This window comes from Schistocerca americana, chromosome 2 (genome assembly GCF_021461395.2).
Source record: "Schistocerca americana isolate TAMUIC-IGC-003095 chromosome 2, iqSchAmer2.1, whole genome shotgun sequence".
Taxonomy (NCBI): domain Eukaryota; kingdom Metazoa; phylum Arthropoda; class Insecta; order Orthoptera; family Acrididae; genus Schistocerca; species Schistocerca americana.
This window is the reverse complement of record NC_060120.1, coordinates 445615503-445627825: the sequence shown is the minus strand read 5'-3', so window position 1 is coordinate 445627825 and position 12323 is coordinate 445615503. Positions and strand designations below refer to the sequence as shown.

Genomic DNA, 12323 nt, shown 5'->3' with positions numbered 1-12323 from the left:
GGCATGTGTGTTTCGTCTGTATTGGTTATGATTTGTTCTCAGGTTGAACTTATTAAATTTTTGCCTTTTATAGGGATTGCCCCCTTGTGTATAGCTGTTTTGATGACTGTAGTTATTTGCTTTGTATTGTGGTGGTGAGTTTTGGAAATTGTTCTGTGTATTTTGTGGCTGCACGAAAGAAACATATGACTACGTGCCTGAGTTGGGTATCCTGCAAGTTCGGCATAGCTGCTATGTGAATATTGATTTCTGTTCCAGAAGTGGTGTTGTTGGTTCCCTTTTCATTGTGTAAATCAATAGCTTCAAGTCTTCCTAAAAAGTATTCTGCCTCGTCATTAGGGAAATTTTTCTTTTATGTGAAATGGCAATTTGGATTTGAGTGAATGGATTATGTCATGAAGTGCGACTAGTTCGTTGAGGAAGTGGATCATGTTGGAATATTTCTCAAATCATACAGGGATGAGGTGGAGGGAGGCTGGGCAGCTATGTGCAGTTGGGAAGTTAGACAGAAGGAGGGTAAAGGTGGGGAGGGGGTAGCAGAAAAGGAGAGAAGTAAAAAGAGACTGGGTGCGATGGTGGAATGAGGGCTGTGTAGTGCTGGAATAGGAACAGGGAAGGGGCTGGATGGATGAGGACAATGACTAATGAACATTGAGGCCAGGAGGGTTTGAGAATGTCAGATATGTTGCAGGGTAAGCTCTACCTGTGCAGTTCAGAAAAGCTGGTGTTGCTGGGAAGGATCCATATGGCACAGGCTGTGAGGCAGTCATTGAAATGAAGGATGCCATGTTTGGCAGCATGCTCAGAAACAAGGTGGTCCACTTGCTTCTTGGCCACAATTTGTTGGTGGCCATTCATGCGGACAGACAGCTTGTTTGTTGTCATGCCCGTACAGAATGCAGAACAGTGGTTGCAGCTTAACTTGTAGATCACATGACTGGTATCACAGGTAGCCTTGCCTTTGATGGGATAGGTAATGTTTGTGATGGCGCTGGAGTAGGTGGTGGTGGTGGGAGAAAGTATGGGACAAGCCTTGCATCTGTGTCTATTACTGTGGGATGGGTGGGAAGGATTGTGGTCAGGACATTTCTCATTTCAGGGCATGAAAAGAGGTAGTGGAAACTCTGGCAGAGATTGCAGTTCAGTTGCTGCAGTTCTGGGTGGTACTGAGTTACAAGGGGAATTCTCCTCTGTGGCCGCATGGTGGGACTTTGGGAGGTGTGGGAGACTGGAAAGATAAGGCATGGAAGATTTGTTACTGTACAAGGTTGGGAGGATAATTACAGTCTGTGAAAGCTACAGTGACACCCTCAGCATGTTTCAAGAGGGACCACTCATCACTGCAGATGCGACGAACACAGCTGGCTAGGAACATCTTGATATGGAACAGGTGGCAGCTGCTGAAGAGGAGGCGTACCTCCACTTTGACAGGTGCCACCCATTCCATGCCAAGATGTCTCTTCCATACAGCCTAGCCACTGGGATCGTCACATCTGCGGTGATGAGCAGACCCTCTTAAAATATACCAAGGGTCTCACTGAAGCTTTCACAGACTGTAATTATCCTTCCAACCTTGTACAGTAACAAATCTTCCATGCCTTATCTTTCCAGTCTCCCACACCTCCCAAAGTCCCACCATCTAGCCACAGAGGAGCATTCCCCTCATAACTCAGTAGCACCCAGGACTGGAGCAACTGAAATGCATTCTCGACCAGTGTTTCGACTACCTCTCGTCATTTCCTGAGATGAGAAATGTCCTGCCCACTATCCTTCCCACCCCTACCACTGTGGTATTCTGCCATCCACCGAATCTACACAATATACAAGTCCATACCTACACAACTCCTGCTCCCAATCCTTTACCTCATGGCTCATACCCCTGTAATAGACCAAGATGCAAGACCTGTTTCCTACACCCTCCCACCACCTATTCCAGTCTGGTCACAAACATTACCTATCCCATTAAAGGTAGGGCTACCAGTGAAACCAGTCATGTGATCTAAAGGCTAAGCTTTAGCCAATTTGCTGCATTCTGTGTGGGCATGACAACAAGTTGTCTGTCCACATGAATGGCCATCAACGAACTGTGACCAAGAAACAAATGGACCACCTGTTGCTGAGCACGTTCCCAAACGTGACATCCTTAATTTCAATGACTGTTCAACAGCCTGTGCCGCATGCATCCTTTCCATTAACACTAGCTTTCCTGAATTGTGCAGGTGGTAACATTCCCTGCAGTATATCCTATGTCCCCGTCACCCTCCTAGCCTCAACCTTTGTTAGTCATTGTCCTCAACCATCCGTCCCCTTCCCTATTCCCCATTCCAGCACTACACAGCCCTCATTCCACCATTGCACCCAGTCTCTTTTTACTTCTCTCCTTTTCCGCTGCCACCTCTCCATCTCTCCCCTCCCTTCCATCTAGCCTCCTGACTGCACATAACTGCCCACCCTTTCTCCACCTCATCTCTGTGGGCTCCCAGCAGCACTGCACTGTCCGCCACCCCTACCCTAATATTCTTTCCCCTCCCCATCCCTGTCCCAGCTTCCACCTTACCCCCATCAATTGCCACTCCCATCATGCACTGGAGCTGTTGCTTGCAGTGCAGCTTCAATTGCCTGTGACTGCAGTCATGTGTAGGGGTGAAACTGTGTGCTTAAAATTGAGTTATCCACAGATACATGAAGATTTCTGGCTTCCATGTGTAATTTGTATAGATATTTAATTTTCTACATTTATTTAATAGTAATTTCTGTGTTAATAATTCTAGAGGAATTTAAATAACATTATGTGAAACAGGCAAGAAAGACTAAAGTAGTTGTGTTGATGAGCAACTGTTCTTCCAGTTTATGCAATGAGTTAAAAAAAAAAAGTGTAATGTATGTGCTTGAAGTATTTGAATATTAGGAAGAATGTTTATAAAGAAGTGATGGTTGGGTGTAGAGAAATTGATCTGAGTAGAGTAATATGTCATGTGATAAAACTCAGGATGCAGCATGCAAGGCAAAGAGTGTAGTCTTTTTCTAGCAGGTACCATGTGGGTAAGGTGGGCTAAACAGCCTGCTCACCACATGTGTTTGAATTCAAAGATAGGAACATTACTGTAGCTTATAATGTCAGTTAATAGTTAGTTTCCAGTATCTCATTTTGCGAGTCGAGTTGAGAATTCTTTTTGTGAACGTAGTGCAGCTCACAGTGGCTGCAATAAATGAACTGTTTATTTGATTGCGACTGCTCTGCGTTAACTATTTCAGATTCTGTCTGCACCATTGTGTGTAGTATGTGGAAGACCATCATTCATAGCAATTTTCTGTGAATATACCAACAGTATAATTCAGACACGGTCCAAACATTTATTAATACTGTAAGGGATCATAGTTTTAATTGTTTATTTCATTCCTTAATTTGCTCACATCTTATAATCAGTATTTCACTGGCTCATCTCTCGGACCATCTTAATATTGTTATTCGCTTATGTAAGGGCATAGTCAATGGTGTGCAACAAAACACCTGTGCAGACAAGCCAGTTAACAGATCGTGTACTCGCCCCCTGCTGGATTGGTAGCAGTAGAGTTACTGCTAGCCGAAAGGTAAAGATGCAGCCTGTACGTTCTGTTAATGGCTGTGCCACTAGCATTGTGAAGTGGATGTCAGAAACGTCTAGAGTGTGTAGCTAAACCAAACAGTGCTGTTACACAAGAACTAATTTTAATATTCTTAATTTAATGATCTAATTTTTTTACTAAGTAAACCATTAAATTGCTATTAATTATGCTCATTAAGCTGCATACTAACTTAAAATATTTTGTTTATTGTAAATATACATAATTATATATATTCATGAATAATTGTGAGATTAATGCTGTATGTGCAGTCACGATTGGTGAACAATTAAGACTTGCTAATAAAGCTTTAATAAAAGTAATATGCTACTATGTGGAATGCTGTGACTATTGAAATTAGTAGTTTTGCTTTATTCGTTCACAAATATATAATTACCAGTTTATGATTTATTTGTTAATTTTGCCCTGTATGTACAATAGCTATTCTTCTCATGACTTTTGATCCACTCTTTGAGTTCCTTGCTCCTTTGCCTGTCTATTGTCTCCATTTGACGTATTTTTGCTGCAATCTGCTGCTGAACAACTGGCCAGTAGTGCTTCTCTTTACCAAGTGCCCTCATCTCTTCTAAAAAGTTAAAGATGTCTTCTATGTCTGCAACCACTGAAATGTAAATGAATCAATAAAATTATGTTGTGAAATATTTTAACCACATATAGTGTATACTGTTTTCTTTCCAGTTTAGAACTTATTGTCTAAAATTTTTAAATAATTAAGAGATACAAATCTGATCTCTTGTCTTTTATCAGCTTGATTGATTAACTGTGTGCTTTCAGGTATTAAGACATGTTATAGGTCAATTTCTATGGTGTCTAAAACTTCACTGTACTAATCACACACTTTAATTTGATACCTGTGTGGAATATGTTGGGAGTGAAAGGTTGCAGTCGGCTCATTGTAGAATGGCTACTGGGACAAAACCATCTCCCATGGCATTCAGCTTGCAACCAATGAGTAATGGGTTAATGTGATGCAGAAATGATGTGAAAGTATCACTTAAAGTCTGATGATCAAAAATGGAATCTTATTGCAATAAAATAACTATTTCTTATGAAACAATATTATGAGGAGGAAAGTTGCTATTAAGCATATAGCGGAAATTCTGAGTCACAGATAGGCACAACGAAAAGATTTTCACACTTACAGCTTTCCAAAGGCCTTCGTCAACAATAATCAAACAATGGGAAATACAGGATGGAATGTAACAACACCAGAGAAGGAAAGTTGCTACGCACCATATAGTGGAGATGCTGAGTCGCAGTAGGCACAATAAAGAGATTCACACACTCATAGCTTTTGGCCATTAAGGCCTTTGTCAGCAGTAGACACACATACACACACGCACACACACATCCATGCAAACACAACTTGCACATACGTCCGCAGTCTCAGAGGCAGTGTTGTTTCAGCTCTCTGAGACTGCAGACGTGTGTGCAAGTTGCATTTGCGTGACTGTGTGTGTGTGCGTGTCTGTATGTGTGTTTACTGCTGACAAAGGCCTTAATGGCCAAAAGTTATGAGTGTGTGAATCTTTTTATTGTGCCTATCATGACTTTGTCGACAATAGACACATATAAGCACACACACACTCACGCAAATGCAACTCACACACACGACTGCAGTCTCAGGCAACTGAAGCCACACTGCAAGCAGCAGCACCAGTGTATGATGGGAGTGGTGATTGGGTGGGGGAAAGGAGGAGGCTGGGGCAGGGAGGGGGAGGGATAGTATGGTGGACAGTGAAGTGCTGCTGCAGGTTGGGCAGCGGGCAGGGGAGAGGTGGGGAGAAAGGGGGGGGGGGCAGTAGCAGAAAAGGAGGGAAATGGAGAGAAATAAATAAAAAAATGAAATAAATAAAAAAGGCTGGGTATGGGGCTGTGAAGCAGTCATTGAAATGAAGTTTATCATGTTTGGCAGTGTGTTCAGCTACAGGGTGGTCCACTTGTTTCTTGGCCACAGTTTGTCGGTAGCCATTCATGCGGACAGACAGCTTGTTGGTTGTCATGCCTACATAGAATGCAGCACAGTGGTTGCAGCTTAGCTTGTAGACCACATGACTGGTTTCACAGGTAGTAGCCCTGCCTTTGATGGGATATGTGATGTTAGTGACCAGACTGTAGTAGGTGGTGGTGGGAGGCTGTATGGAAAGGTCTTGCATCTAGGTCTATTACAAGGGTGTGAGCCATGAGGTAAGGGATTGGGAGCAGGGGTTGTGTAAGGATGGACAAGTATATTGTGTTGGTTCGGTGAACAGCAGAATATCACTGTGGAAGGGGTGGGAAGGATAGTGGGCAGGACATTTCTCATTTCAGGGCATGACTAGAGGTAATCGAAACCCTGGTGGGGAATGTAATTCAATTGCTCCAGTCACGGGTAGTACGGAGTTACAAGGGGAATGCTCCTCTGTGGTCGAACGGTGGAGGTTTGGGAGGTGGTAGGAGACTGGAAAGATAAGGCATGGGGAATTTGTTCAAGTTGGGAGGATAATTACAGTCAGTGGAGGCTTCAGTGAGACCCTCGGTATATTTCGAGGGGGACTGCTCATCACTGCAGAGGTGATGACCATGGGCGGCTTGGCTTTTTGGAAGGGACTTCTTGGTATGGAATGGGTGGCAGCTGTCAAAGTGGGGGTTTTGCTGGTGGTTAATAGGTTTGATATGGACAGAGGTACTTATGTAGCCTTCTTCGAGGTGGAGGTCAACATCTAGGAAGGTGGCTTGTTGGGTTGAGTAGAACCAGGTGAAGCAAATTGGGGGAGAAGTTGGTGAGGTTCTGGAAAAATGTTGATAGGGTGTCCTCATCTTCGATTCAGATAGCAAAGATGTCATCAATGAATCTGAACCAGGTGAGGGGTTTAGGATTCTGGGTGTTTCGGAAGGATTTTCTAGATGGCCCATGAATAGGTTGGCATAGGATGGTGCAATGCAGGTGGCCATAGCTGTACCCCAAATTTGTTTGTAGGTAATGCCTTCAAAGGAGAAGTAATTGTGGGTGAGGATATAATTGATCATGGCAATTAGGAAGGAGGTTGGTGGTTTGGAATCTGTCGGGCATTGGGAAAGGTAGTGTCAATAGTGGTAAGGTCATGGGGATTAGGAATGTTAGTGTACAGGGAGATGGCATCAATATTAACGAGCAGGCCACTGTGTGGTAAAGGGTCAGGAACTGTGGAGAGTCAGTGGAGGAAATGGTGGGTATCTTTTATTTAGGAGGGTAGTTTCTGGGTACTAGGTTGAAGGTGTTGGTCTGTGAGAGCAGAGATTCTCTCAGTGGGAGCACAGTAACTGGCAACAGTGGGGTGTCCTGGGTGGTTAGGTTTATGGACTGTAGGAAGCATGCAGAAGGTAGGAGTACAGGGAGTGGTAGGGGTGAGTAAAGAGATGGACTCCAGGGAGAGGTTCTGGGATGGGCCTTAGGATTTGAGTAGTGACTGGAGATCCTGCTGGATTACTGGAATGGGGTGACTGTGGCAAGGTTTGTAGGTGGAAGTATCTGACGGCTGGCGGAGTCCTTCCACGAGATAATCCATGTGGTTCAGAACAGCAGTGGTGGAGCCTTTGTCCGCAGGTAGGATTATAATGTCGTGATCAGTTTTTAGATGGTGGAATTCAGTTCTTTCTGTGGATGTAAGGTTAATCTGCATGTTGAGAGATTTGGGGAATGATGGTAAGGCAAGGTTTGAGGTGAAGAAACTCTGGAAAGTTAACAGGGGGTGGTTTGGGGACAGTGGGGGTGGATCATGGTTGGATGGAGGAGTGAACCGAGTTAGGCAAGGTTCAATATTGGTCTTTGTTTGAGTCTGATTGGTACGGTTGGTGGGACTGGGAGAAGGAGAGAAGATCTTTAACAAGTCCCGCATGAGCTTTTTGTTGTGCCTATCAGCGACTCAGCATCTCTGCTATATGGTGAGCAGCAACTTTCCTTCTCATAGTATTGTTACATTTCATCCTGGATTTTCCATTGTTTTATTTCTTATGAAAACTATAAGGAATTAATACACTGAAGTAAAAAATTTGAAAATTAGGAATTGTTTCATATTGTCCAAAGCTGTGTTATACAGCTAAGGTTAGTAACTAGCATAAACATTTCAGAGTGATGCAAGATTAGTCAACTTTCACCAGTAAGAAAGAGTCAAGTAAAAGTGTGTGATTAGTACAGACATAAGCAAACCATTAATAAGACACAAAGTTGGAACAAATTTAGGAAGTAGGTTAGACGTTTCACAAGAGGTTAAAAGTCATACTTCATTCATATCTTTGCACTCTAAAATGGAGCACTTGTGGACTACGGTGTGACCTGTTGACTGAATATGAAGCAAAATTATTTAAATGTGGTGTACAGAAATCTGTAAATATGAACACCACCTACTGATTAGCTCTTTCACAGGAGAATGAATGTATGCATTGCCATACCTGGATGAATATTAACAGGCCTCTACTCTTTCAGTGACTGGAACTATAATAACCCAGCCTGAGCCTGTGCTAGTTCATAATATTTTATCATTTGTTGTGTTAAAGCTGAGCTGATCAGGTGACTGTTCAGTAACCTTTCAGTTGTTAAGGGGAAAATTTGTAAAATACAACAGGTTAGTGTGTATTGCCTGTGGGAGAACTGCATTTACTCCATGACCTATAGTTGCTCCGAGGTAAGCAGATCACTTACATAAAAAATTAGCAATCAGTGGGGACTTTGTTATGAGAGATGCTAGTGTGAATATATATACATGGTTCTGATCCTAATAACTGTCTATTGTTAGTTGCCATTTGTAAAATAGATTGGAACTGAATTATTTGACGAGTCTAGAAAGAGATAAAGAAGCCATTGGTACTAGTTTCTGCAAGAGTATACTGAATTGTTGAAAGGTAATTTTACCAGTCTTAATTATTTCCAGAAGTTTAATAAGTGGAAAGTGAATTTGAGCCAATCTTCTATATAGGAACTTGGGACATTTGGTTTGTAATGTTTGCTGGTAATCTGCAAGCATAATCAAGGAAATTTGGGATGTTTTCTCCTGCAATTAAGAGATCTGCTTCGTGGCTGCGCATCATACACTGAAGTGCCAAAGAAACTGGTGTAGGCATGCCTATTAAAATAGAGACATCTGTAAAAACGCAAAATATGGCACTGAGGTTGGCAATGCCTATGTAAGACAATAAGTGTCCTGCGCAGTTGTTAGATCGGTCACTTCTGCTACAGTGGCAGGTTATCAAGATTTAAGTGAGTTTGAATGAGACGTTATAGTTGGTGCATGAGCGATGGGACACAGCATCTCCGAGGTAACAATGAAGTGGCGATTTTCCCATATGACTATTTAATGAGTGTACTGTGAATATCAGGAAACTGGTAAAACATCAAATCTCCGACACTGCTGTGGCCGGAAAAAGATCCTGCAAGAATGGGACCAACGATGACTGAAGAGAAGTATCAACATGACAGAAGGGCAATCCTTCCACAAATTGTTGTAGATTTCAGTGATGGGCCATCAATAAGTGTCAGCGTGCGAACCATTCAAAGAAACATCATCAGTATCGGCTTTTGGAGCCAAAGGCCCACACACGTACCCTTGATAACTGCAGGACACAAAGCTTTACACCTCACCTGTGCCTGTCAACACTGAAATTGGACTGTTGATGACTGGAAACATGTTGCCTGGTCAGACGAGTCTCGTTTCAAATTGTATCGAGTGTATGGATGTGTACAGGTATGGAGACAACTTCATGAGTCCATGGACCCTGCATATCAGCAGGGTACTGTTCATGCTGGTGGAGGCTCCGTAATGGTATGGGCATGTGCAGTTGGAGTGATATAGGACCCCTGATAAGTCTAGATATGACTCTGGCAGGTGACATGGATGTAACCATTCTATCTGATCACTTGCATCCATTCATGTCCATTGTGCATACTGATGGACTTGGGCAATTCCAGCAGGACAATGCAATGCCCCACACATCCACAACTGCTACAAAGTAGCTCCAGAAACACTCTTCTGAGTTTAGACACTTCCCCTGGCCACCAAACTACGCAGACGTGAACATTATTGAGCATATCTGGGATGACTTGCATGTGCTTTTCAGAAGAGATCTCCACCCCCTCGTACTCTTACAGATTTATGGATGCACTGCAGGGTTCATGGTGTCAGTTCCCTCCAGCACTATGTCAGACATTAGTTGAGTCCATCTCACATAGTGTTGTGGCACTTCTGCGTGCTTGCAAGGCCCCTACACGATATTAGGCAGGTGTACCAGTTTCTTTGGCTCTTCAGTGTATCACAAAATGTGAACTGAATAGCACTGAACCAGTATCAGAGGATTCTATGTAAGTTCCTATTTATGAACAGTAAATTCACAGATGATCAAAGATCATTGGCAGCTGCTTCAGCACTAAGTGATTGAGTTTCTATAACTTGAATTTTACTATTATTGGCAGATCATAATTTCATTTCAGTAATTATACCACATAGTTTCAGCAAACACATAACAATTAATGCTTATATTCTGTGAAACTTTGACAATGTAATATAGAACTATTAGGCCTTGCTACATTAGCCTGAACTTTACATAATTACAGAGAATAATTTCACTTAGTCATAATATCAATTTTTATCGGTGTAAAAATAGTAGCCATAAGGCATTACAATTACACATCCTTAATAATTCAAAGTTTAATTACATCAGCCAATCATTAAGTGTATATTTTTAATGTATCCGGACATGTCCTCCATTTTACCTTTTTGTCTGCGGTCCAGGCGGATTTTTACATTCTCCTCCTTTTTCACAAAGTTGACTGTAATAAAATTATGTTTGCAATTATTCCTGTTCTATTACAATTTTCTTAAATACCTTATTTATAGATGGCAACAGGATCGTTGATTTCATCATTTTTTCTTTACTGGTCATGGATCGATCCATAAGCAAGTGCAAATATTGATTATTTAAAATCTCTGTTCTATATTTTTGGTTCCAGACTCACTTTGTGCTAGCTTGGCATTATAGGTCTCATGTCATGTACTCAGTACTTATGTGCAAGTGTCATTTGTTGTTCATTGTAACTGAGTGGGTTTATAAAATACCTGGCATTTTGAAAATTCATAATTACTTTTCTATTTACACTATTACAAAGCTACAGCATGTTAAAACTAGGTGGCTATCCCTTCTCCCAGCCACTGAAAGGCTACTGAAAATGTATCTCGCTCTGAAATCTTACTTTCTGTCTGAAAGCAAGCCACCAAATGTTTTGTTTCAGATTTTTGCGAATGGGTTAAGTGAAGCCTACTTATGGCATTTGCATTCATTGATGTCTGTGTTCAATTAAAATATTCTGCACACAGAAAATGAGGACAATTCTGTGCCTGAAGTGATTGAAATTTTAGATTATGTATGTAATGCACTTTAGAACTGATTAAATGAAAAATTCATCTACCTGAAGATTAAACAGAAGCAGGAAATTGAAATAGAAGAAGGCTTTTATAAAGAATTTAGACTTTCTATGGTGGAAGCATATGTTACTTTATCATTCTTGCCATGAACATTTAGAATGATGGCTCTCTATGTCTGATTACTCTTCCCATTTCAAATGGATGTCTCTTAAAGTAGATATTAACTACAGTGATGTTGAAGAAAACCTTTTTTTATACGATAAATATAAAGCTTTTGAAATTAAATACGTAAAATATTTTGACCAGTTCTGTAATTTTAGACCATTTATGAAACAAAATAGTGATTATCATGAATTTAATGGGTTATCTTGTAGTAAAAAAAGGGCCAAGTACTTTGTGAAAATAAGTTTCTTGATTGTCATTCAGAATTTTTAAAACTTGCTGAATACTTTTTCAGTATATCAGAGCACAATAAAAATACAGAACGAGTAATTTCGGTCATTACAACACAGTGGACTGATGACAGGAATAAGATGAACCTTGAATCTGTTAAAGATATTCTGATGGTCTAATATAATTTAAAAGAATTTTCCTGTGTATCTTTTTACAATTATCTGCGAAGCAAGCCTACACTTCTGCAGAAAATTGGATCTTTAAAGAAGTACCAATAAAAGTGAAGGAACACGTGGTATGCCTATTAATTAATTCATGTATTATGTTTTAATATACATGTGTTCTCTTTTTTTCTAACTTTGCCTTTCTTTCTATAACTGTTTGCCCACTTTTTTTCTAACTTTGCCTTTCTTTCTATAGCTGTTTGCCCACTTTTTTATTATCATCTGCCTCCAGTCACCCTATGAATTTCAAGCTGATCAAATTAGGCATTAAGGCACAAGAGAAGAAAACTAGCTCATTGCCTACACCAATCTGGTCTATGTAGAGACTTTTTCAGAGAATATAACTAGGTTTCAATTTCTGCTTTCAGCATTTAGTTGGAGAAGTGTTATTTGTAGATAATGTTCATAGATATTAGTGATTTGGAAAGTGACTTCTGTGAGGTTTTTAAGGATTGTATGTTAGTGAATTTTCTCAGTGATTTAGGTGATAAGTTAGGGTTTTGGGTAATCCCAGAGTACTAAGGTAAAGATCAAGAGAATTTTGTTGAGTTATGGTAAAAACCAGATTACACTATAAAATGCATAGGGAACAAGAAGCCAATGGTTAGAGGAGGGGTGAGGAACCCAGCTCAGATCAAGCAGTAGATATAAGCCAGGGAGATGTCAAAAACTCTCTGATAGAGCTATTAAAGCAGATGAAACTCTTTAT

At 41.0% G+C, this 12323-nt stretch overlaps 1 protein-coding gene across 1 annotated transcript in view; it reads right to left on the bottom strand.

Annotated features, from left to right (window-relative positions):
• Positions 1-3936: 3936 nt before the first annotated feature.
• LOC124596100 (UPF0193 protein EVG1) overlaps positions 3937-12323 on the bottom strand; it is a 169195-nt gene continuing 160808 nt past the window's right edge. The window contains exon 4 of the mRNA XM_047135106.1: positions 3937-4225. Coding sequence (XP_046991062.1) covers positions 4005-4225 — 221 coding nt within the window. The 3' untranslated portion in view covers positions 3937-4004. The remainder of the gene's footprint in view (positions 4226-12323) is intronic.